The sequence below is a fragment of the Andrographis paniculata genome, unplaced genomic scaffold (genome assembly GCF_009805555.1).
Source record: "Andrographis paniculata isolate CXL003 unplaced genomic scaffold, ASM980555v1 Contig79END, whole genome shotgun sequence".
NCBI lineage: Eukaryota > Viridiplantae > Streptophyta > Magnoliopsida > Lamiales > Acanthaceae > Andrographis > Andrographis paniculata.
This window is the reverse complement of record NW_026137616.1, coordinates 2,737,846-2,765,069: the sequence shown is the minus strand read 5'-3', so window position 1 is coordinate 2,765,069 and position 27,224 is coordinate 2,737,846. Positions and strand designations below refer to the sequence as shown.

Here is a 27,224-nt window from a genome sequence, read left to right as displayed (position 1 = left end):
CCGTCCTCATTCCTCTGCTCCATTAATATATATTATATACGTCTAATTTCTATTCTTCAATTTCTATTATCCTAAATATATTTATATGTTTTTTTTTAAATGATTGTTTTTTTTTTTTTTATAAATTGACAAATTTATCATAGAGTAAAAATTAAAAATAATAAAACAATAAAGAGTAAAAATATAAAATATGTGTTTAAAAAAATAGAAAAATAATTGTTAGACTTCCCAAATTAAAAAAATAGAACTTAGTTTGTGAACAAATGAAGTATATATATTTAAAAAAATATATACAAAATTGCATTGAAAACCGTCGGTTGAACCGGAAGTTTTACGGTTCGGATAGAAAAGAGAAAACAAAACCGTGACAAAACCGGTTTAGGTTTAGAGTTGATGACAGCTCGGTTTGAACCGGAACCGCCGCTTCGAAACAGATTTTGACCAAATCTACCCTAAATCCCTAATCTTGCTCTTCCGACATTAAAAGGGTTTAAGAAAATAAAGAGGAAACTTGTCCTCGCTGGGGTTTAAGGGACGACATAATTTCTTCTTCTTCGTCCGTCATATTCCAGAGCGCGCGCCCGCAAACTCTTCGTTCTCCCTCCGTACAATTGTCAGAAGTCGTCGTCGTCGTCTTCGGGCCATAAAAGAAACACACCCAGAGGAACAATTTTGACATTGATATTTATTTAGTTTTAGTTAGAGAGAATTCAATTTAATTTGTTCATGGCGTTAGATGGAAGTTTTTCGCTAGAATCGGGGCTGGGAAGGTTTCTCTACAGGTGTCCAAACCTAAAGTCAATTCCATGCTTTCATAATCTGTTAAAAAAGGTACTAAACCCGTGCGATATGTGCAAATACAAGAATTTGCAGTTAGTTATTCACGACGTAAAATAATGTGTCTTTTATGTTTTGCTTGTTTGTTTGTTTGTTTCAGGGAGACAAAGTTACCGAAGATGAAGTGGTGCTTGCTCTGGGTGAATTGGTTTTGCACCCAAATTACACAGTCCCATTGTTGGGATGCTTTAGGCCAATTGCACAGAAGATTGTGGACAGGACAGTGGGGTTGCTTCATCTTGTGCCAACTTCGGATGATGATAATGATATGGAGGAATTTGAAGAAGATGGATTTCTAAGGGAGGATGAATGCAGTGAAGAAATTGTTAGTGTCATAAATTTTTATGTGAGAAGGGGAAAGGGCTTATGCCTCCACGAGCTTGCTAGTCTTGCCTTTTGCCGAGCCCTTGATTTGCTTCCCTTTTTGCTGCGGTGAGATAATATTTTGATCTATTCTTTTGTTGGTCGCATATAAAGTTTTTCATGTTGTTTTACTACTATTAATAAAATTGAACAACCTTAATTTTCTCCCCACATATGTCCTCATGTAGCTGATTCATTCCATCTTACGTTTGCTTTCACAATGAATCTTCAATGTCTCCCCTTCTCTGTTGCAGGTCGGTTTTAAATTATTACAAAGTTGCTCCTGCTCCAATTGAAAGAATTAGACAGAGTGGATCAGTTTCCAAGGCATTATCTATGGTAATCTTATCTTTTACCATATCTATAAATATTGTGGTGTTTTGATACTTCCTTCAGTGATAGTTCCTGCAGTCATTTATTTTATCTCTGTTCACTGATATTGTCTGAAAGTTTTTAATAGTAATTGGGTGTGTTTGTTTGGGGGTTTGGATTTTGAGTTGGGATTTGAATAGTAAAAATTTTGAATTGGAATAGTTGTATGATGTGATGTAAATAGGTGTTGATGTGATGCTTTGAATGTAAAATTGATTTTTAGTATAATATAAAAATTGAAAAATAGGTGTTTGATTTGATATTTTTAGGGGAAAAAAATTTGATGAATAGTAGATTTTGGAAAGAATTCAATAAACGAGCACACAGTATTTATAAGCCACTTGGCCTGCACATTGGCCAGAGAGACAAGGAACAAGATATTTGCATACAGACATACGATCTAGCAAAAATCAGTAACATATTCTAGACTTCCAGTCTTTATGATAATTATATACATCTTACAGCTGACTAACTAATCTTGGAAAGGTTAATATATGAATGGGTAGTTTGTTCAAGGGAAATAAACTATATATATATAGATTTAGATTGTTTGTTTTTTCAATATTCCTAATTCTTTTCTCATAGATGAATTGTCATGTTATTTTTCTGCAACATCGTGAAAGTCTATGTTAATATTTTTAGGGACCAAGTCGGTTGCTTAATGTTGTTCGGGCATCTTATCGATTTCTCACGTTGGAGCCAAAGGTTTTCACTGTGCTGTGGGACTGGTCCTGTATTTTGGATGTTGTACAACATTTGGCAGATCTTACCATGACAGATGATCTCATGTTGAAGAATATCATACTTGACTTGAGATGGTGTAGTGTGCATATTTTATCAGTGGTTTTGAAGCTAAGTTTTAAAGCTTCTGCAAAGCTAGGTCTTGACTCTGTCGATGCTTTTCAGAGTTTTCTACGGTAATTTTTACCTTCTTCTTTATTAAGCTTTTTATTGACAAGAGCCCTTCATAAATTCCTGTAAGATTGCTTTTCTTTATGAAGCTCTACGATCTTAAGTCACATGTATGTGGAGTTTGTGGATGTTCAGGTAGAAATTTATTATGCTGCAAAAGAGGGGAAACATGGATACTATACAATGTACTGCATGAACATCTAGTTATAAATAATAAAAGTGGCTTGAGGATGATTTGACGTATGTAGAGTTAAGTTTTATATGATGCCACGTCATTTGTTACTAATTGATTGGTCAAATAATGTAACAGGTTCATGCTATATGCTTTAGATGCCTGTTTAATAATTGTAAATTGCACAGAGAGTTGAAAAATCTGTGGTTGAATATGCATGTGCAGAGGGAATTGTTTTGACATGATGATCTACTGATTATATCATAATTTAAGGTTATGTTTACTTTTAAGGATAATATATGTTAATTATCCTTAAGAGTAAATGTAACCTAGTAGCAAATTCTGAAACTTATAGTCTTATTCCCTCTGAAATTTGTCATTTTTATCAGTAATTGAGAAATATGGGTGTTTACTATATGGATCTTATATTCACTTATTTCAGTTGGCAAGAATTTTGCATGGATGTGTCACTGGAGAAAGGGAGTTGGTATGTTGAGACTTCTGTAGATGCAGACGAGGCGATGGCAGGAGGAATAGCCAATAAGGATGGTGGTCAATTGTTGAAGCCATGTCAACTTAACTCGTTAAACTCATGCTCTTTGGTGGCAAATGATATTATCCCATCAAATCAGTTTGGGATTGCAGTAAGGTTGATTTTATTAATTTACTTGGGAACCATATTTTCAGCTATTCTATTTGTTATTTTTTTGAAGAAGTTAGTTATCAGAAGAAAGCTCTGCATTATTTATTTCTTGATGTTGTGATGATGTATGTTGTGACATGTCATGCTCAAAATTTCACTTTCTGGGCTTTTTCTCTGCAGGAATTCTGGGGTTCCTTTTGTCTTGACATCTGCCATGACAAAAAGTTTTGAGATGGCCTCCTTAGCTGTCGGTCAGAGATGGCCTGTGCTTCTTTATGGTCCAGCTGGTAGTGGGAAAACAGCACTCATTAACAACTTGGCCGACGGATATGGTAGTAGAGGTACGTTCTTTGTTGGTGCTTTAATCTCTGGATGTCTTTTAGGTTTTTCACTTTCTTGGAATTTGTAATATTAGAAAGGCATGTACTTCTGTGTGTATTGCAATCTCCTACTTGCTTTTATGTAGTCTTGGTATATAACTTGTAAATTGGTGAGCTAAGGTTTCTGTTTCTAGAAAATCCAACATGAAAGAATACCCAGTGAACCACCAACATTGAAATGACTGTCGACATGCTCTTATTGCATTTCATTTTCAATTCTTATCATCAAACTTCATCAAAATTTTTGGAGTTGGTAGCTGTGAGGAGCCCCAAAGTTGATCAAGTCTTTACATATTATAATGTGTATTACAGCTGCATAAAATATTAAGCACAAAGGGGTTACAACTTTGAACACATCACCCTTAAATATTAAGTCTTTGATTTTAAACAGTAATGCTGATTGGATATACGTGTTGCTTATGTATCTTATTTGTAATTGGAACCATATTATGTCTATTGTGCATATGTGCTTTCCTGTTACAGTATTCTGGGTTCTTAAATGATTTTGACATCAAATGTATAAATGGAAGCTGTTTTTTCCTTTCCGTTCATGTGGTGATGCTATAATTGTTAACATAACATTTTCCTCACCCCTCCCCCCCCCCCCCCCCCCCCCCCAAAAAAAAAAAACAGTTCTATCAATTCACATGGATGACCAAATTGATGGAAAAACATTGCTCGGAACTTATGTCTGTACGGAACAGCCCGGTGAATTCAGATGGCAACCTGGTTCTCTTACCCAGGTATAAAGTGAAACAGATTGTTTTGGTTGGAAGCAACCCCCCCAAGATAGTGTGATAACTTCTGCTATAAAATAATTTGCAGGCTGTTTGCAATGGTTTTTGGGTTATTTTTGAAGATATTGACAAAGCACCAGCTGACATTCAATCGATTTTGTTGCCTTTGTTAGAAGGTGCAATGTCGTTCTCTACTGGTCATGGAGAGGTATGAAGTAATTCTCTGTTTCTGTGATTCTTCGATGATGCAACTGATGGACCGGGGATACTTTTCTAGTGCTTTGCATATCCTAACTCATTCTTAAATTTGAAATGTGTAAACAGTACTTACTGAATTCAATTTAGGATGGTTTTACATTTATTGATGAACATACTTATCATTAGAATAGTGTTAAGATTATGAAATGGAATACATAAAGTGATGGATTCTTTTCTTGTCAAAACATTAGATAGCATTTTAGATAATAATTTGGTAAAAATGAGACAAGTTGCATTTATAGAAAGTGATTAATTTAATTGGTTATATGCAATCCTGTGAAATAACCTTTTCTTTCCTGTTTGTTAGTTTTGCTATGCTGTTCCTTCACATGTATAAAGTAGTGCTTTTAACTGCTGTCAATCTTAAAACTGATCACCTAACCTAGACGAGGTAGTCCTTTCTGGCCAGGACTGCATTAGCATTAATGATGGGTTTAACTGTGTAGTTGGAGTTTAATTTCTTATCAAGAAGTATGTGCTTGAATAACTATTGAGTTTGATAACTTGGACTTATTCATGTTCATATATTTCTGTTTTTTTCTTTGTCATTTCCTTGTTTGTTCACATCTGATATTCTTTTTGAGTTTATGCTAAAGATTTGTGAAAATTATGATATTAATCAAAGTAATATTTTGTAGGCGGTAAGAGTGCATGAGAGCTTTCGGTTATTTTCCACTGTGACAAGCTCAAACCCGGACACATCTTGTTTCATTGAAGGTTTGCTTTTGCTTCTCTAGTCGTTTTGATGGTATATCTGAGATTAAATTAGATGTCAAAGGCTATAACTGTATGTTGATTAAAATAAAAATTCTCTCCTTACATTATTTCCAGTTTGAGAAATTATAGCTTATCATCACTATTTGCCCTATATTGTTTTCAAGTCAATCTCATCTCTTCTCACTTTTACAATATTCTTCTGTCTTGGGTTGGTATTTGCTTATTCTACAAGGATTCAGTTAGATGTCTTGCAGTACCATCAGCTTTAGCTCATTGTATGATGTATGTATGTGAAATCCCCATGCTGCATGGTGTTTATATAGGAAACCGGAAAAATTTCCGCCAGGACTCATGTGTCACTATTTTCTGGTGTAGTATTAGATATACTGTATGCCAAAAAAAAAAAAAAAAAAAAACAAAAGAAAAAAGGAAAGCATGGTTAGTGTAATATTCATCTGGTGTTTAACACTTTCTGCCTTCCTGTTCCTTGTTGTGGTACTAGGTAGAAATTCTCTTGTTGCTATTTGGAGGAAAGTGATGGTTGACCTGCCAAATGATCAGGACTTGCTGAATATTGTTCTTGCGTGGTATCCAGAATTGGGTTCTCTTGCACCAAAACTCATAGGTATGCGAAAGATATCTGATTTATAAATGTTATAGGATTTTGTGACAAGTTTATTGATTGTATCTTCTTTTACATTTTCTTTAGAAACCTTTGATAAAGTGAACCAACTTACAAGGTCCCAGTTGGGTTATCAGGACAGATTCACAATAAGGTATACACTGATTGATCACTCCGTTGAAATACTTGTATATCATTGTAGCAAAGTTATTAATTAAACCATTTTTCTGCAATAATAGAGATCTTCTTAAGTTGTGCAAAAGAGTTGCGAGTTTGGACTTTCGGTTTGGATCAGATGGGATCTCTACTTACGCATGCGAAAGTATTTGTAAAGAGGTAGATACATGCTCAAAAAAACTTATTTTCCCCTAAAGACGTGGATTATAAATTATTTTGACTATAAGATTACTCTTTGTTTCAGGCTATAGATGTTTTTGCATCATTCTCTACTTCAGCAAAGAATCGGTTGGTCACCATGAGTGAGATTTCTAAATTGTGGACAGTTGCAGCTACAGAAACATTATATCCTTTTAATAAGCCTGTCATTCAGGTAGCAATACGGCTGTACATTTGACTTATAAATGTAATGAGGAGCTATGCATGTTCTATGATCTTTTAATATTTTTGCAGGAAATGAACTTTGTGCTTCAAATTGGACGGGCTAGACTGGAACGTGCTGAAATGGCTGTGAGTGTATATATATAATGTTCTTTTCCTAAGTGTCTATTCCTTCCACTCCCCCCACCCTCCCCAAAGAATATTTGCTCTGTGCATGATTACTGATGGTTCTGTTGGCAGTTTAATCGCGATCAAAAGCCATTTGTTGAGCTTCGTGGTTCAGCATATGCTCTTGAGAGAATTGCTTGCTCTACCAAGTTCAATGAGCCTGTGCTTTTGGTTGGTGAAACAGGTACTGGGAAGACTACGCTTGTACAGACCCTTGCCTCAAGGCTGGGCCAGAGGCTTACTGTTTTGGTATGCTCATGATTAGATATTTTATTGCATTATTTCAGATTGTTTAACCCATTACTATTACTCAAAATGTCACTTAACTGTTTTGGTTTGCCCAGAATTTGAGCCAGCAGAGTGATGTTGCTGATCTGCTAGGGGGTTTTAAGCCTGTGGATGCACGTTTTGTCTGTATTCCCCTTTATCAGGAGTTTGAGAACCTTTTCACTAGAACCTTTTCATCAAAGGTAGCATTTACCACACATCTTTGTTTGTATATCTTCTATGGTTTCTTGTGGATAATAACTTGTGTCATTATATTTTTTCTGTTCAGGGAAATGAAGAATATCTTAAAACTTTGAGAAAATTCTTAGTTGATAAGAACTGGAAAATGTTATTAAGTGGATTTCGGAAAGGCATTCAAAAGATAATTGAAATTGGAAAATCCAGTTCTGGTAAGAAGCGAAAAAGATCCTTGAATGAAGATTTACTGAAGGATTGGGAAAATTTTTCCATGAAACTGGAGAAATCTCATGCACATATTAGTGCATCAGATGGGATGGTGTTTTCATTTGTGGAAGGAGCATTTACTGCTGCCCTGAAAAATGGCGAATGGATATTGTTAGATGAAGTAAATTTGGCTCCTCCTGATATCTTGCAGCGAGTTATAGGAGTCATTGAAGATGAGAAAGGTTCCTTATGCTTGGCTGAAAGGGGTGATATAGATTATGTATGTCGGCATCCTAATTTTCGTTTGTTTGCTTGCATGAACCCTGCAACTGATGCTGGTAAAAGAGACTTGCCAATTTCTTTAAGGAGCCGGTTTACAGAATATTACGTTGATGATGTATTGGATGATGAAGATTTGGTTTTATTTATCAGTCAGTTTATGGATGATGATCCTTCACGCCGGAGACTGATAAGTAAAATAGTTGAATTTTACAAGGCAACAAAAGAATATGAAGAAAGACTGCAGGATGGGGCTAACCAAAGACCTCATTACAACTTACGTTCTCTATACCGAGCACTAGAATACTTGAAGAAGGCCAAAAGACATTTTGGATTTGAACAATCTCTTTATGATGGGTTTAGTATGTTCTTCCTGAGTTTATTGGATGACTCCAGTGCCAAGATAATGAACAGTTTAATTTGCAAGAATTTATTGGGGGGGCAAAAACCTGCATCTCTTCCTTTTCATTCATACTTGATGGGTAAACCACATGCTAAGAATGATGATTTTCTGGACAGCTATGTTTTAACAAAGAGTGTCGAGGAGCATCTTAAGAACCTTGCACGAGCAATATTTATCAAAAGATATCCGGTCTTATTACAGGGACCCACATCAAGTGGAAAGACTAGTCTTGTTCGGTATCTTGCTACCAGAACTGGTCATGAATTTGTCAGAATAAATAATCATGAACATACTGATCTCCAGGAGTATCTTGGTTCTTATATTACGGACCCAAGTGGAAAGCTTGTATTCCATGAAGGTGTTCTTGTGACGGCTGTTCGAAGAGGTCAATGGATTGTTCTTGATGAGCTTAACTTAGCTCCCTCAGATGTGCTCGAGGCATTAAACCGGTTGCTAGATGACAATAGGGAGCTCTTTGTTCCTGAATTGCGGGAAACTATCCGTGCTCATCCAGATTTTATGTTGTTTGCTACCCAAAATCCACCTGTCGTTTATGGGGGTCGCAAAATGCTATCTCGGGCATTTCTTAATCGTTTTGTAGAGATCCATGTTGATGAAATTCCACAAGATGAGCTAAGCACAATTTTGCATAAGAGGAGCAAAATTCCGGCCAGTTATGCTAAGAAAATGGTTGGTGTTATGAAAGATCTGCAATTGCATAGGCGAGGGAGTAAAATTTTTGCAGGAAAACATGGATTCATTACTCCTCGTGATTTATTCCGATGGGCTGATCGCTTTACGAAATTTGGATCCTATGAAGATTTAGCTTATGATGGCTATTATTTAATGGCTGAAAGACTGCGGAATGATGCTGAGAAGAAAGTTGTTAAAGAAGCTTTGGAGAAGCAGCTAAGAATCAAATTTTCTGATCAAATGTTGTACAAGCAGGTACTATTTACTTTTGAGTCTTGACATACTTTTTATTATTTATGCTAACAATGAATCTCACCAAGAAATAGCTTTACAAGGAAGTTGATCAGAATTTCTTAACAAAATAAATGAACGTATTACTCACATAACCTAATCCTATAGAAGTAGATTCCTAAAGAGTCTGTGTCTTCCACTGAAGCTAGGGAAGCTGTGTAACCTTCAAACATTGTGTACTGTTAATCAGGCAATCTTTATAGAAGATAATCCCATTATTGTTGGGACTCTGACCATATGTTGCCACACTATTTTCTCCTTGTATATTAAATAATGACTTCGTAAACATATCATCTTAGAACTGAAACCATGAAAAATACGAACCCCTGGACAGTTCCTCCAGGCCTGATACTGGAACAAAAATTGACAATGCATATAAATGCGTCCTTTATTAATTTTAGTCAGCACTTTCTTTCAAATATAAATTTGAACCCTTTTCCAATTGTTATTGTTGCACAAACTTGAACAATAAAGATGTGCTGATCATTTGTTCTTTCAGGGTGACCAACTAGAAGATGCTGCTCTTGTTGGAAATAAAGTCTCTGAACTCTCTCAAACTATTGGAAAGTGAGTATCTGCTTTTCACATATATATGCCCTAATATTTTATTAATATCAGTATTTGTAACAATCTTTTTCTGCTATTTCCCCACAGAATAATTTGGACGAACAGTCTTCGGAGGATGTTCTTTCTGGTGGAGCGCTGTTATAAGATGCGTGAGCCTGTTCTCCTTGTTGGTGAAACTGGTGGAGGGAAAACAACTGTCTGCCAATTGCTCAGTGCCCTGTTGGATTCCAATCTACACATTCTGAATTGTCACCAGTATACAGAAACATCTGATTTTATTGGGGTTTGTCCTTTTCATTCTGGTTGTTTAAGTTACTTTGTCTTTTCATTCTGCTTGCTTTCACAACTTCTTTTGATCCTGAACTCCGAGTTTTTTTTTTTATGGGTGATTGCTGACAGGGATTTTATCCCATTCGAGAAAGATCAGGATTAAGTGTGGGCTTTGAAAATCTTTGCAAGAAGTTGGTCCACTCGAAGGCTATTATTCACTTTCCCAGAGATGTTGTAAGTTCTTTCTCGTGTTATATATATGTATATCTTTTTGTTGGATTTTTTCTTCATTTTCTCGATTACATTTGCAATTTCTGGGATTTATCTGTTTCCCAGAACTTTTCAAGGGACATCAACCAGGCCTCTGTGACTCTTAATGAACTTGCACTAATAATCAAGAGTTACCGAGATCATTCAGTGTTTCATCCGGATGTCACGGAAGAAGAGCTTGATTATGTAGAAAAAATTTGCATGGAGCTTTGTGAGCTTCATAGTAAATGGCAGACCATTTTTATGTGGCAAGATGGTCCTCTGGTTGAGGCAATGAAGAAGGGTGACCTGTTTCTTGTTGATGAGATTTCGTTGGCCGATGATAGTGTTCTTGAGAGGCTAAACAGTGTTTTGGAGCCGGAAAGGAAACTGGTGAGTGATTCTGAATTATTCTTTCTTTGAGACCTTTTATGACCTTTTTGTTTATAGCCGATATCTTTTAAACTGTAAAATTACTTAAAACTAGGTATATGTTACAATGTTACAGATTCTTGACAATAACATTTTAATAAGTTCTTTAGACTTTCTTTTTTTGTGTCAACACTCTAATTCAATCAAAGACAAATGTACATTTGTATGTGGAATATCTCTTAGAGCATCATATAGTGCACTGATCCTAATCAGTCCATAAATCAAAGAAAGCAACTTTCTGTGCCCTTAATTAGGTCTAAATATCTCTCTATAGGTCACATGGAGTGGGGGCTGTAAAGAAAATTTACTGCATTTGTTAAATAGAGCCCATTGTTACTTGTTAGTGTGCTGGTATGGACATAAAGCTGGAAATAATTGTAAAATTACAGAAAGAAGTACTTGGAATTCTATCTGAGTTGATGGCACATGGTTTTTGTGGCCACTTCTCGAAAGAGACCAAAAGCTAGAGACATGTACTTGATATACCACTTTTACTTGAATTCAGATTTTTGTAAGATGAAATAAGTGTATAAATCTAAATTCCCGTTCCTGAATATTACTCGCATATACCCACATAACCACCTCCCATCTTCTGCAATAATTCATTTATTCCATGTTTGGTGGTGGGTCTGCTCATTATTTTATAGTAAGAACTAGATGTGTATATATGTTAAACTGCATTGCTTATCCTCTGTTTATTATTTCCCTCACATATGCAGTCATTGGCCGAGAAAGGAGGCTCTCATCTTGAGAACGTAGTTGCTCATCCAAATTTTTTCCTTTTGGCTACGATGAATCCTGGTGGTGATTATGGTAAAAAAGAACTCTCACCCGCCCTTCGCAATAGGTTTACTGAGATATGGGTTCCTTCTGTCAGTGATGTAGATGAGCTAAAATGTATTGCACGTGAGAGGTTAGTTATCTTAACAATTATAATTTTTATGATAATAAGTCATATTTTATACGGCTTACCACTTACTACCATGCAGAATTATGAACCCAGAACTTGGTCATGTTGTGGATGCCATGATAGACTTTTGGGAGGTACAAATTCAAAGTTCTTCTATCATTGCTAAATTGTTATCTATTAGATTGTTGCTCTATTAATATCAAAGCTTGATGTATATTACAAATTATGTTGATCCTCAGTAGAATGTGTGCTACTCTTACAGTTATTTATCAGTTCCATAACAACAATATGAAGCATTTTCTCCTATTTCATGCAATTATTTCGACATTTTCTTAGATCCTCTTTTGCTCCCCTTGCAGTGGTTTAATGTTCTACACACAGGAAGAGTACTTACTGTGAGGGATATCTTGTCTTGGGTTTCTTTTATCAATCTGACCGAGAGAAATTTACCGCCTGAATCTGCATTTATTCATGGAGCATTCCTTGTTTTGTTGGATGGACTTACATTGGGTATGCCAACTTTGTTATGTACAACTTAGTTCTTTATCTGGGAATTGATGTTCTAGAATATCTTACTGCTCGCTTTCCAGACTGATGTTCATGGAAGACTTTTGTCTTTTGATTTATAATGCCAATATACATCTCTCCATGTAAACTAAGTGTCATAAACTTGTCAGTTATGGTCTTGTAACCGTTGGTTTCCTTGTTATCATCATTCAGAAGGATGATAGTGTTGCTTATAACATAAGAAATGCTCTGGAGGAACAACTTGTCATTTTCCTCAACTTTATTATTCTGCCATAGTTTCTGTTTGCATTTCACATGTAATCTTTTTAAGTTTTGTTGGTAATAATGCTGTTGCACTGTTGCACATTTTATAGCTTTTAGGATATCTGGTATGTTTTGATAACTTTGAGGGAGTTGGTTATCATTGTCTGTACCTCAGTGAGAAAGGCAAAGACCTACCTGCTTTTAGTGGCCAATATAAAAATAATTATATTCCTGCCTTCTTCCAAATATTTTTCCCATTGTTTTCACCTACTATTTCTTTTCTATATTTGTTTAAACTGAATATATAAATAAATAGGATTTTGCATTAGGAAGTGGGAGCTATTGTATTGTTGTAAGAATAAGAAAAGTTTTGAATTTAAGAGATTTATGTTCTTTGGCTGCAGAAAGATTATTGATGGCCCTTGACTTGATTATTTACGATTCGTCTTTGTAATATGTTGTATCTCTTATTACACATGGAATGTCTTCTGCATCTATTTCTTCATACTACATATTTCTTTGTTCTTCAGGTACAAATATTTCCAAGGAGGAAGCTGTTCAGTTGAGAATGAAGTCTATTTCTTTCCTTCTGCAGAAACTCAAGGTGATTTCTTTTATTTGAGGTTCAGTACCCATTTATCCAAACTATCAATTCTCTTCTGGGGAATAAGAGAATTTTAGGGAACCATGTTTCTCAGTAGTTTATCCTTAGTAGGAAACAAGAGAAGTGCCATTTTAGGCATTGGTGCTCTGTTTCCAAGTTTCCAAATTGCTTAGTTTTGACTTGTGAAATTTTTTACACTATTACAAACACTGACTAAAGTAACATTCTGCTTCAATGCAGGAGTACAAGCCAGGTTTTGATTCATCAAGTCTTGATCGTCTAGAGTCTTATGGTTGGAGTGATCCTGGAAATCTGTCAGTTTCAAGTTGTTCTGATAATATGGAGTGTGACAATCTCTTTGGAATGCATCCATTTTATATCACCAAAGGTATCTTGCACGTTGATGGGATATTCGCCTTTACATTTCTAGCGTTTATTTCATTTTACTTTACTTTAATTGATTTTAATTTTAATTTTATCTTTTTTGATGGATGAACGAGTATGCTTGCAGGCATCATGCAAATGATGATTAGTTGTCTCTGCAGTGTAAAATGAACTGCTATTAAATAACCATTACATTTATATTTGGTGGCCAGTTGCTTGTTAATGTTTAATTGTTTGATGTTTGGTAAGGCTTGTGAAATTGAACTGCTTTTAAATAACTGTTACATTTATTTTTGGTGGCCAATTACTTGTTAATGTTTAATTGTTTGATGTTTGGCAATACTTGTGCTGGAAGAGGGAGACATTTACTACCTGATGATATATAGTTTCTTTTTGTTTATTTGAGATTATTTGTTAGGTCTTGTAAGATTAGCTACCTGTGTAATTTGCGCCATTCTAATGGGTTGACTTTCTAGCACTGAACTTTTGACTGTATGTCATCTATTGTTGATTATAATAAAATATGTTCTGATAGTGAAGCAGCATAATGGGATTTAATGCAAAATGACTATTGCCTTGTTATTCGGAATTGCAATCTCAGTAAATGCCATTTTCGCTTGTCAGTTCTTCACTTTCATTCTTTGACACCTTGTTAGGGTGCTTCAGCATTTTTATGATGTAACATAAATTGGCACCTGGCATTGTCCAGGTACTGACTGCATAGATACCGAGGGATTTGAATTCTTGGCCCCTACCACTCGCAGGAATACTCTGAGAGTTCTGCGTGCTATGCAACTTGGCAAGCCTGGTATTTCCTTCTAAACTAATTTTTATTTTTCTGGAAGTAATGTATTTTTTAATTTTGCTTTAACATGTTTAAATGTTCTGGTTAAATAAGTTAATTCTTGAGACAATCACCCTTCAGAGCTTATTATTCACATGTAGCAAGGTTCTTAATATTGAGGTTTTTTTCCTCTCTAGTTTTGTTGGAAGGAAGTCCAGGTGTTGGAAAGACAAGTTTAATTGTTGCCATCGGACGGTTTTCTGGACATACTGTTGTACGAATTAACTTGTCTGAGCAGGTTAGCAAGCATTTTTGGTTGTAACAGTACCAAATCCATTCACTTGGTTGTTTCTTCCTTTCTATGGAAGCGTATTTATACTAGAATTTCTTTCTACAGACAGACATTATGGACTTGATTGGATCTGATTTACCGGTTGAAAGTGATGAAGGCATACGGTTTGCCTGGTCAGATGGTATTCTACTTCAGGTGAGCTAACATGTCTTCAAAATGTCTTCATTTATCTTTTCTTTGCTTAGTATCTAACTTTGCGTATTGCTTATCAGGCTTTAAAGAAGGGATCATGGGTTCTTCTGGATGAACTTAATCTTGCACCCCAATCTGTGTTGGAGGTATCTTTCATAGTTGCATCCAATTGTTATCTCTCTTTTGCTTTAGTATCTTTGCTTATTTTAGTTATTTATTTTAATCTATATTATTATTATTATTATTATTTGAGACTATTTTACAAACCATGTCAAATGCCTCAGCTGTAGATCTTTTTAGAACTCTGGACTAGCTCAATTCGAAGTGCTTGTGCGCTAAAAGAAAATGATAGTTGCAACTTGCCACAAATAAATCTATTTAACTGCTAATGTTAAGTAGTAGTTGTCACTTGATAATGCCAATGGAATGACAAGTTAATTATACATGCCAGGGTTTGAATGCTATTTTGGACCATAGAGCTGAAGTTTTCATTCCCGAGCTTGGTCGTTCTTTCAAGTGTCCAGCATCTTTTCGGGTCTTTGCATGCCAAAATCCTTCGTATCAAGGAGGTGGCCGGAAAGGCCTACCTAAATCCTTCCTTAACAGGTTTACTAAGGTATGTTTTTTCTTATTACACTTCCATGCAAATTTACTATTTATAGCGATTAAGAAAGCTGTTTGTGAAGTTATTTCTGGATTTATTGATAATTAATAATAAATTATCAATTAATATTGTATAATTTTCTTATGATGCAGGTCTATGTTGATGAGTTGGTGGACGAAGATTATCTTTCCATTTGCAGCTCCCTCTTTCCATCAATTGAAAGGTCTCTATTGACTGCGTTGGTTAAATTCAATATCAATTTACAACAAGAGACTACGTTGCATAACAAATTTGGTCAAAGTGGTTCCCCATGGGAGTTTAATCTTCGAGATGTGATCCGTTCTTGTGGAATTATACAAGGTCTCTTCTCTCTATTTCTTTTCTGGTATGCTTATATCTTATTTACTTAAATTCTAAATTAAATTGAACCGTTGCAGATGCCCCCGAAAACTCAAAGTCTGACTGCTTCCTTTGTCCTATTTACCTGCAAAGAATGCGCACACCATCTGATCGGATAGAAGTCATGAAATTGTATGAACAGATTTTTGGAGTGAAGCCATTTATAAATCTATATCCTAGAGTAATGCTCACTCCTGAATCAATGGTTGTTGGTGATGTCTCTGTTGAAAGGCATTTGTGCCTGTCATCAATTGCCAGTAATGGCCTTAAGATTTTGCCTAGCTTACGCCAGAGCCTAGAATCCATTGCACAGTGTGTGAAGCATCAATGGCTTTGCATACTAGTAGGTCCTTCATCTTCAGGAAAGACATCACTGATAAGATTGGCTGCTGATCTGACTGGGAATGTTCTAAATGTATTAAATCTTTCCTCTGGAACTGATATATCTGAGCTTCTTGGATGCTTTGAGCAGTATAATGCTTCCCGTCACTATCATCTTGCAATCACTCAAGTTGAAAGATATATGAACGAGTACTGCAATTTGCAGTTGGAATCTTCCCCGGAGGCATTCATTCGGAGGAAGGATCTTACTAACCGGTGGCTGACATTTCTCTCCACCATAAATAGGCTTGTAACCTTCATTGATAATCCACGGATGAGAGGCTCCATTCCAGAATTAGTTGAAATCATTGAATGTCTAAAGCTGGACATTGACAAATTGGCATTGCCTTTACCTTGGTCAATGAAAGATCTGGAGAGCACTTTGGGAAAGATTAGGAAGTTGGAAGATCAGCAGAAAAGGCAGCGGTCTGTGAAATTTGAATGGGTAACTGGATTATTGATCAAGGCCATAGAAAATGGGGAGTGGATCATTCTAGAAAATGCAAACCTATGCAATCCAACGGTATGAATATTCTGTTCTTGGATGTCCTGGCCCACTTTAATCTAGTGTTGTAATTTATGTGAAACTGATTTATCGCATTTAATTGCATGCAGGTTCTTGATAGAATTAACTCTTTGGTTGAGCAATCTGGTTCTATTACAGTTAATGAGTGTGGCATTGTGGATGGAAATCCAGTGGTTCTTCATCCCCATCCTAAATTTCGAATGTTTCTTACTGTGAATCCTAATTTTGGTGAAGTATCTCGAGCTATGAGAAATAGAGGGGTTGAAATATATTTGATGCAGCCTAATTGGTTAGTAGATGGGGAATGTGGTGTGGATCCAAGTGAGTTTGAGCTCAGAGAAGTGAAAAGATTTATTGTTCTCTCTGGAATTCCTGTGGGTAAGTTGGTTGATATGATGGCCAGAGCTCACATTTATGCGAAGCATGAAGGATCTCATCTTGGTGTAAACATCACATATCTGGAGCTTTCACGCTGGATGCAGTTATTTAATCTGCTCATTGCAAATGGCTGCCAGCCCTCCTGGAGCATCCAAGTCAGTTGGGAGCATACGTATCTTTCCTCTTTTGGGAAGGGGAAAGGAAAAGAGATTGTATCTCAAGCAGCTGTTTCTTTCTTATCAAGATGTGAACTTTATAGATTCACTTCATCTGATGATCGTGTTCTCTGCTTACCGGGAGGGTGGCCAACTCCCTTGAAACTGTGGGATTATGTTTCTCACTCAAAAGAGGCTTGCATCCTTCAAAATACCATGTATTTGGAATCTCTGGGGTCTCAGATTGCTTCCCATGTGTTTACTGACTCCTTGAACAGATCGAAGGGAAAAACTCTGATTGGAGGAGGTTCCAAGTTGATTCACCTTATGGATGCAAAATTGCTGAACAAAGTATCGTTTCCTATGGACTCTACTGGTGTTCTTGCAAATTATGGTGCACAAAATAATCTGGATTTGGTATTATCCCAGAGGAAGCTGTCCTTTGCTGTTGATTGGGTGATGGAACAGGCAACAGAAAGTGACTGCTGGAGTTACGTTCACTGGTTTGAGTGGTTTGGTTCGCGGTTGCAGCCATCTTTTCGACTCTTCACTTGGTATTCAGATTTATTGAGAAAGGAACTGCAACATTCTATTTGGACAAGGATATTTCAGCTCCGCAAGTCTCTAAGTGGAAGAGATATAGATTCCTTGCCCCTCTCTATACTGTCCATGGAATTGACTGATGCTTCCCGATCTGTTAGCACTTCAAATTCTTGTCATACTCTTTTAATGAATTCTCTCAGGTGTGTTGATTATTTATTTATTTAAATTACTATTATTCTGATTTATGGGGTATATTAGTTATAGTGCTAATAGCAATTTTGGTACTTCTGGGCCTCAGGTGTGTTAGATTATTGCGTCATGGTCTTGTGCAATGGAGCAAGGAGGATGAGTGTGATCCCAGACTTAGAAAGCCATTTGAGCGTGTTTTGATCTCTCTGCGAAGGATGGAGGAAAGAGTGCTAGATGTCCTTGTTGAGTCACCTTCTTTTCATGTGCACTTTAAGTCTTTCAGTGGCCTCCTCCATCACCATATGCTCTTTTGGAGCAGTATCACTACGCCTCAGAATGGTTCCCAGCTGATATATTGGAGGTCTCTAATGAAGGATTCTTTAAGACTACAAGAACTTTGTCCTGCAAAAGTAGAAATATTTCAGGCAAGTTGTTGTGAACTTGCGATTCCCTTTTGCTTCCCCTTTTCCCTATTATTTTTATTTTGTTGTGCGCTGTTAGTTTTTCCTTTGTATCCTGTTTTATATGCTTACTGTTTCTAAATGTTGTTGGTGCAGATTGAGATGAGGAAATTGAGTTCTGTCTCATCCTTATGTTTGAATTCAAGCAAACCCTTGCTTTGGAGACATGGCGGACATCCAATATTGCCTTCATCTGCTGACATATACCAAAAGCAGTGCCAACTTTCAAACTTTTGTGAAATGGTATGGCAAAGGAAAAATACATTCATGAAGTTGGATGTGGATGAATTGAACCATGTTACAGCAGAGGTTGCATTGATGACTGATGTTGATCTTCGTGTCCTTTCAATGCAAGGACTTTGCCTGTCATCATATGTTATTGGAAAAGATGATGATAACGACAATAAGATTATTCACCAACTAGAAGAAATGCATCATATTCTTTTGGGGAGGTTGGATTATGAAAAGAAAAGATTGGCAGAGAAATTGACTACTATGAATCTTGGATCTTTTCAGGAAATGTGTTCTGTTTGCTGCAAGTTTACTCCAGATGTGTTGCTTCGAAGTTCTGGTTTTGAATGCTGGCTTAAGACCCAACCAGTAGTTGATGAGACTAGTCTCTCCATTGATCTGGAGGTACTGCAGCACCTTATGAGGATTTCTGTAGTAGGCATGGAAGAACAACACCGTGCTTTCTTAAAGTTGTCTGATATTTTGAAGGCTTCGATGAACTTCTCTCTGCATTATTCGTCGAGATCTCCGTCCGACTCTGTACCTAACCAAAAACTTCTGTGGACCCTGGATGCTTGGGAATCAGTCCCTATGGCAAATGAGAAAGTTTCCTGTTTCATAATGGACATGTGGTCTAAATGGCATGCAACTCTATGGGAACCATGCCCCATGCCATTTGAGACCCTACCTGAAGATGATCTCTGTGGTATGCTTGTGCCTCACAAACTCTTTTGTCCCCTGAAAGTAACGATGGTAAATCAGATCCTGCAAACTGCAAACTCCATTGCTGACTACAACTTTCGCAGCTTTAAGCTTAGAGTTGCTTCCCGTGACATTTGGCTAAGCTCTGCAAATACAGTTAATTTGCATTCTATGTTGATTTCTATGTCGCGATCTCTCTTCCAGCAGATAATTCATGCCCACCAAAAGTCTTTTGAGGATTCTGTATATGCGGAGATCATATGCATTTTCCATTCTATCCAGGAATTAAGAAGCCCGCTGGAAAATATAAAGCTTCTTGTATCACATCTGGCGTCATCTAATCACCATGTCTTCACATCCTTGATTGATTCGTACATCAAGCCGCTGCTCAGTGATCTGTACTCTATAAGCCCTTATGATGACTTTGCAGATATCCAGAGTGTTGGGCGTGCACTGGTGCTTCTTGGGGGACTGCGCTACAATCTTTTGGTTCTCTGCAATGATGTGGATCCCATGTTGAAGTACTCTGTTAAGTATGCAGAATTATCAGAGAAGATAGCTTCCCTTGAGATCGAAATTCAGGTTCAGAATGAATGCATCTATTTAGCTGGAAGTACCCAGAGAGCCCCTGATAATTACAGGATAAATTTATTGGAAGAACTCCATGGTGAAAGGAGAAAGCTGCAAAAGAAGATGGTGTTTCGCCCTAATTCTGATAAGTTTAAGGAGTTGAATGATGCATGCCACGAGTTCCTTAAGTCCGTTGTAGCTGTTGTTGAATGGATCAAGGATCTGCAATGCTTGAGTATTGAGCAATTCACTAACCAAGTACTCAATTGGCAAGAGATAACATCACGGTTCATTGGTCGGTTATCAAATGAATATTTGGCATATATTGATGTGACAGAACCTGTCCAGGTTGCGATATATGAAATGAAACTAGGCCTGTCATTACTTTTTTCTGGTGTACAGCAGGAAAGATATTTATCAGATAGAAAACAGGATATGGAAACTGCTCTCACAACTGTTTATCAGTTTATGAGGTATCCTAGAGTTTGTGCATCAAAGATTGTCTCATTCAAGGCTGGGAGGTTGCCTAAAGTTTCAACCGGTGATATTGAGTTTCCAAGTAGTATTGAAGAAATAGGCATGAATGTGCTGAAATTTATACCTGAGTTTGCAAGTGACACTGTTTCAGCAAGAGAACAAGTCTCAGACTTGTCACTTACGGTGTCTATATACCACAATGTTCTGGCTAGAATTAAAGATTCCGTTGCTGACGCTCATTTCCTTGGTTCTTCTTCTTCTAAGCTCTTGCATAAGATTTTTGACAGTGTTGCCAATATTTGGATGGAACACCGGGTAAAGCAAAGTGAGGGGAACAGATCTGAGCAGTTCAAGTTCAAAACACGAGGATTTAAGATGGAAAGCATCATCAACGTTGATTTATCAAATTGTGCAGATCTTCTTGGAAATGATAGCTTGTCTGAGTGGCAGGAACTTCTGTCCGAAAGCCTTGATGAGAAGATTAGAGATTATGAGGAAGATGAAGCTTTGGAGCAGGATTGGAATGTTCAAGAATCTGATTTGGATGGCATTGTCAGTATTCACAGACAGGTGTTTGGTTCAGTGGACCTTGTTCAAAGACCTGGCAGACTTCATGTATCTGACTCAGATAGATTGTCTTCCTTTGTTGATTCTTATATGCTTGGTGTGAAAATGTCCACAGGTTTGAAAGGCTCTTTTTCTTCTATGTTTGATACTAAGATTGCACCAGAGAGCTTGTTTCGCCTCTGTTTGGAACATGATGGCAAGGTTAATGGTTCTCGTAAATCCACTGCTGCATACAACTTTTACAAAGATTCTAATGCCTCCATGATGGCTAAATTGGTGGAGCCTATTGAACTTCTGAAGAAGAAAATATCCATCCTACTGAAAGAGTGGGATGATCACCCTTCACTTAAGAAGATTTTAGAAGTTTCTGACATGATTTTAGCTCTACCTCTCGACAGTCCTCTTGCCAAGGGTCTCTCAGCTTTGGAATTCCTTCTCAATGCGATTCGGTTTGTGCAGGAAAATGTTGCCAAATTTCCTCTTTCAGATCATCTGGAGCCAATTTTTGCACTGGTGTCTTCATGGCATAAATTAGAGTTTGAATCATGGCCTGCATTGCTTAATGAAGTTCAATATCAATTTGAGAGAAATGCTGGAAAACTATGGTTTCCGTTGTATTCTGTTTTTCAGCAAAACAGTTGTTCCAGTATTGATCAATACAGATGCTCAATGATAGAAAGCCTTGAAGAATTTTTCAAGACATCCAGCATTGGAGAATTTAAAAGTCAACTTCAGTTACTTCTTTCTTTCCATGGACAGATAAGCCACAATTTGGATCAGCCATTGACAAGCGTCTGTCAAGAGGAGAGTGTGAAAATACTGTACAACACTTTTGGCTTCTATGTGCAGTTGTGGCCCCGAATTTCGGAGCATATTGAAGGAAACAGGAAAACCATTGAAAAGGAGCTGAATGAACTTATGAAATTGTGTCGTTGGGATCGCATTGACAATTATATGGCTGTTGAGAACTTGAAAAGAACCAGGCTGAAACTACGAAAGATTGTCAAGAAGTATATGGACGTACTCCAACAACCTCTTATGGAGTTTCTTGGTCGAGAAACCTCACGAAGTGGGTTGAGCAACCATTCCATTGAAGGTCAAAAGCCTGCAGTTTTTAATTCTTTTTTCATATATATATATTTTTATCTGCGGCTAAATCCTTTTTTTTTCTCTCTTCTTGCAGTTGACTCTTATGAGGTTAGCAGGAGTCTCCTGGATACCATCTGCAATCAAAGTCTATCTAAGGATAAGGATGGCTTTATATGGGTTTCTGAGTGGTGGAAACGTCTAGAGAATGTTGAATTGGCCATGGAAGGAATCAAGAGTGGTGCACCTTTGCAATGGGAAGAAAGGACAGAGTTGTGGCATACAATCAAAACCTTGTCTGCCTCTCTGATTCACTGCTGTGAACTTTGGGAAAATAAAAACAAGTTGGGCAAAAGGAGGGCCTTGTCTGATCTTCTAAAGCTCCTTGAGAGTTGTGGCTTGTCCAAACATAGAACATCAGTGGAGAGCCAAATTGACAACTCACAGTCCTGGTTATTCCAGCCCTCATATGATGCAAAACATTTGTTGCTGCTGAATGATTCTTCTGGTAAATTTGGTACTGATGACAACCACCTTCAGGGTTCACCCAATGGAAGTACATGGAATGATGCAAATAAATACTACTTCAAGAGCATTGCTTCGGTGAAAGTTCTGCAGAACATATGCCTGAATTTCCATAAAGATTTTAATCTCGTACAGGTCACAAGGTGTGGATCTTTTGTTGACCATCTAATTGCGATACAGCAAGATCAAAGAGCTCTTGCCTCTGGCTTTTCCAGAAAGATCAAGTGCTTGAGACAATCTATATGGCCTTTCTCAAATTTGTTCTTGGGCTCCATTCAATCAACTGGGGAAACCGTTACTGATGGCTCTTTTGCTCATAACCAACATGAAACTTTCAAGTGTATGTGGCAACAAAAGCTACTCTTTGATGGTTTCTGCTCTTTGCTTTATGAAGAACATTTGTTGCTACAGACGGTTGAAAATACTCATCTGAGTACTTGTTCCTGTGTCAAAGATGGAGCACAAAAGATTCACCAGCTCATTCAGGAATTCCTTCCCAACTTTCAGAAATCCAAGAATGCTCTGGACCACCACCTTCTTGGGGATTCAGAGGATACTTTTGTGGCTGGAACAGTATTGCATCCCTTTGGCGTCACAAAAGAAATGGAACAGCTGGTGAATCATAACTTCAAGTTAGTTAAAACATTTGAGAGGGATCTCTCTGCTTTCCAAGGGGTAGAAAATCGGCAAGGAGCTGTTGAACATATCCTTCTTGGGCATATTGAAGACTTGTTTGTAAAGGCTCATACTTTTGAAGAACTTTATTCTTCTTCACAGGAGAGAAAGGTCTCGAATATTGCAGATGTCAATATAAAGGAACTTGAGTCTCATCTTGATGATGCCCTAAAGGGGACTTATACACATGTCCTCGGTACACTTCAGAGTTTGAGTTCCCTAAACCCGGATTTTGCTGACGGGGAGAGGCTAAAGAATATAAAGGATTGGAAGATCCTCTTTGAAAAAGATATGGAGTATCTTCAGCTGGACGTCATTCATGAGGATGTGATCAGAATTATTCAATACGCTGTAAGTCCTGTCAATTTAGTATTGTACAAGTTACAAGTCAGTGAAACCGATCTCCAAACTTATACTTTTATTCTCAGGATGAACTATGTAACTACTGTGGGTGCAACAACCCTATGGTGGCTTCAGTTTGTGCACAGTTGAAACATCTGTATAGCTTACTGGATATGCTACTAGCTTTTGCTGATAATCTTTTGAAGGACTTTCTATGCCTGCATAATATGGTCAGTATCATGCAACTCTTACCTTGTAAATATATTGCATCTATTTTTTTATTGTATAGTAGATGGAGGGAGAAGATGAATGTCAAGCATTGGAAGATCTTTTGCAGAATTAATCATAGTGAAAGAGTTCTTACCCATGTTTCTCTGATGTCTAGGTATCTAAATTGACATATGCGCTTGTGAATATTTTGGGTTCGTTGTTTGCCCAAGGATTTGGTATCGAAGAACAAGAAACTGATGATGGAAAAGAAGGTACCAAAGATGCAAGTGGAACTGGTATGGGTGAGGGTGCTGGATTGAATGATGTCAGTGATCAAATAACTGATGAGGATCAGCTCCTTGGGGCCTCAGAAAAGGTGTGCAATTTTGCACTTAATCTAAGTTTTAGTTGGATATCACAATGTTAATCTTGTTTTGTGCTTCTGTAGGGAAATGAAGAGCAGGATGCAAAGTCTGACATGCCAAGTAAAAATGAAAAAGGAATTGAGATGGAACAAGACTTCGATGGTGAGGCATTCAGTGTTAGTGAGGATTCTGAAGATGATGGAGATGACGATAATGAGGATGATGAGCAGCTGGAGTCTGCCTTGGGGGATGTAGGTGCCAATGGAGATGTAGCTGACGAGAAACTTGGGGATGCCAACGATGATGGTGAAGATGAGAATCCCAATGCAAATGAGAAGTATGAGAATGGACCGGCTGTGAATGAGAAAGCTTCCCATGACAAAGAGCTTCGGGCTAAGGATGATTCTGCTGCTGCTGAAGAGGATACTGGAGAAGTGGAAGCAAAAGAATCCGATGCACATAATGATGAAAATGGAGAAGAAGAAGAAGAAGAATATGATGGTGGAGAAGATATGAAGGTTGACAAAGATGATGCATTTGTTGATCCTTCTGGTATAAATCCGGAGGACGAAAGCCAGAAACCTGATCAAGACACTCACATGGATGAAGACGACATTCCCATGGATGAAATGGAAGATACTGACCAAATGGAGGATGGGGAATCAGAAGATGTGAATGAATCCGATATGAAGGATGATGTGGAAAAGGCAGATGAATTTCTGGAAGAGGCAGGGTTCGAGGATTCTGCTGCGAATGCCGATACCACTAATGCTGAAGAAAGTTCCCAGGATAATGATACAGAAACAGATCTTGGAATAGAAAAGCAAGATATGGCTCAGTACAATCCTAACGACAATGTTGATCAATCTGGAAGGCAATCTTTGCAGGACTTATCGGATACAGCCGACCCCAGAAACACTGCACCAGATGAAAAACATTCAGATCTCAGTGAACTGAAAGATGATCTTGCTCCTGCAAGTGCTCAGCCTAATGCCTCTGAGTTTGAAGTAAGGGTTGCTGATGCAACAAATGGCGAAACCTTAAGCAATGAACATTCAAGAACTATGGGTGCTCCTCTGGAGCCTCTTATTCAAAACGTTCAGCCGAACCCTTGTCGCAGCGTTGGCAATGCTCTTGATGGATGGAAAGAGAGAGTCAAAGTTTCTGTTGATATTCAGGACCAAATGGACAATGCAGATGATTTAGCAGATGAGAATGCGGATGAGTATGGATACACTGCGGAGTTTAAAGAGGGTACAGCTCAAGCACTTGGACCGGCAATGGCTGACCAAATTAAGGGCGATATTCCTCCTAATGATACTGAGCAGGAAGATACGGGTAATGTTGACACAAAAGATTCGCCTACTGAAATTGAGATTGACAAAGAAACTTCTGAGTTTGGCCCCATCAGAAATTCTGCCTTGAATCATGTAACTGACATTAAAAAGAATCAAGGAATAACAGATGCAGAGAAGCAACCTGGAGAATCTATGGAAATTGACGATGATTACAATGAAGAGGTGACTACCTTTCCGGAGAGTATTGTATCTGCTAAGAAGTCAGACATGAGCGAGAACTTACAGCAATTTAGTGACTTACAAACTAATGAAGATGAGCTGGGGAAAGTTCATCGTTTTGAGATTTCCACTGATAAAAGGGAAGGTGTTACTGCTCTTTGGAGAAGATATGATTCCCGGACATCAAGACTGTCTCAGGAGTTAGCAGAACAGTTACGACTGATCATGGAACCTACATTAGCCAGCAAACTCCAAGGCGACTACAAGACGGGTAAAAGGATTAATATGAAGAAGGTATGTCTGCTACATGGTTTATTTATTATCAGTTATACGAGTTAACCGGTGATCAATTCTCACAATTCCTTGATTACAGGTGATCCCATATGTGGCCAGCCATTACAGGAAAGACAAAATCTGGCTGAGACGGACAAGGCCCAACAAACGTGATTACCAAGTGGTTATTGCCGTGGATGATTCCCGCAGCATGTCTGAGGGTCATTGTGGAAACTTTGCATTGGAAGCATTGGTTACGGTGTGCCGAGCAATGTCCCAACTTGAAGTGGGAAATTTGGCTGTGGCAAGTTTCGGGCAGCAGGGCAATATCAGATTACTTCATGATTTCGATGAACCATTCACACCTCAAGCTGGAATCAAGGTTAGTTATTTTTTCTCATGCTTAATTCTTTATGGTTCTGATTTTCTTCAAACTGTTGCTTGATATATTTAAATTTATTTCTTATTTATGTCATCTTTGGGCAGGTGATTTCAAGCTTTACGTTTACACAAGAGAACACGATAGCGGATGAACCAATGGGTGATCTACTGAAATATTTGAACAGCATGCTCGATGCTGCAGTGATGAGGGCTCGGCTACCATCCGGGACCAACCCACTAGAACAACTCGTGTTGATTATAGCTGATGGCCGGTTTAATGAGAAGGTAGCTACTTAGTTGTCTTCCATTTTCACAGATTTCTTGCTTCTTATACTCTTTCTCCAATAAAATTTTCGCCCTTGTCTTATTAGGAAAAATTGAAGCGACGTGTGAGGAATCTGTTAAGCAAGAAACGAATGGTTGCATTCATTCTTTTGGATAGTCCAGATGAATCGATTGTGGACTTCATGGTAAATATAATGATATTTTTTGTATTGAGATCGGTTTTTGAGGTGTATTATTCGATAACTCATTTGTTGTATGTATGTATGTATGTATGTTTTCAGGAAGCTACGGTTCATGGGTCGGATATAAAGTTCTCAAAATACCTGGATTCGTTTCCGTTTCCGTACTACGTAGTTCTGAAGAACATTGAAGCACTTCCCAGGACACTGGGGGATCTTTTAAGACAGGTAAGCTAGCTAAGCTTTGAGCAACTGTTTTGTATGTGTAAGTAAGGTAAACTGACTGTAGTCCCATTTTTGTTGGTGTCCTGTCCAGTGGTTCGAGCTGATGCAGTATTACGGGGAGTGATCTATACATAGACAAGGAAGGCAGTTCTCAAAATGAGAATTGACTTGGGAAGTCAACTGGTCTCAGCACCACCATGGCTAGGCTAGCTATTTAAGAGAGCATAGCATGCCTGGAGCAGTTGAGGAAATTTTGCAGGATAGTTGTGCGTTCGATTCTTTTTGTATCATTACTTTTACTGCATAAACACAGGGTTCCCTATATGTATATACTTAGCATCTATAAAACTTTCATTTAATTGTGTTCTAACTCTTCTTTCCTTTTGAATAAATCAATTTCGGGTCGGGTCTCTATATTGGATTGGGTCAATGAGGCCTAAACCAAA

The 27,224-nt window shown here is 37.6% G+C and overlaps 1 protein-coding gene across 1 annotated transcript; it reads left to right on the top strand.

Moving 5' to 3' along the window:
• Positions 1 to 499: 499 nt before the first annotated feature.
• On the top strand, positions 500 to 27,142 carry LOC127240617 (midasin). Its single transcript, XM_051259395.1, has 45 exons — positions 500 to 831; positions 938 to 1,269; positions 1,455 to 1,539; positions 2,215 to 2,489; positions 3,099 to 3,305; positions 3,480 to 3,640; positions 4,313 to 4,422; positions 4,505 to 4,624; positions 5,313 to 5,391; positions 5,894 to 6,016; positions 6,101 to 6,167; positions 6,253 to 6,349; positions 6,435 to 6,563; positions 6,644 to 6,700; positions 6,812 to 6,988; positions 7,084 to 7,209; positions 7,296 to 9,041; positions 9,577 to 9,644; positions 9,732 to 9,927; positions 10,044 to 10,148; positions 10,251 to 10,556; positions 11,315 to 11,508; positions 11,585 to 11,639; positions 11,865 to 12,015; positions 12,807 to 12,880; positions 13,121 to 13,268; positions 13,974 to 14,072; positions 14,246 to 14,346; positions 14,446 to 14,535; positions 14,613 to 14,678; positions 14,984 to 15,148; positions 15,289 to 15,496; positions 15,574 to 16,439; positions 16,532 to 17,718; positions 17,817 to 18,132; positions 18,265 to 21,811; positions 21,899 to 23,352; positions 23,430 to 23,573; positions 23,729 to 23,929; positions 24,002 to 25,729; positions 25,809 to 26,090; positions 26,195 to 26,374; positions 26,461 to 26,559; positions 26,656 to 26,781; positions 26,870 to 27,142. Exons 1-45 carry the CDS (start codon positions 727 to 729, stop codon positions 26,900 to 26,902), a joined length of 16,185 nt encoding a protein of 5,394 aa, XP_051115352.1. The 5' UTR covers positions 500 to 726; the 3' UTR covers positions 26,903 to 27,142.
• Positions 27,143 to 27,224: the final 82 nt, after the last annotated feature.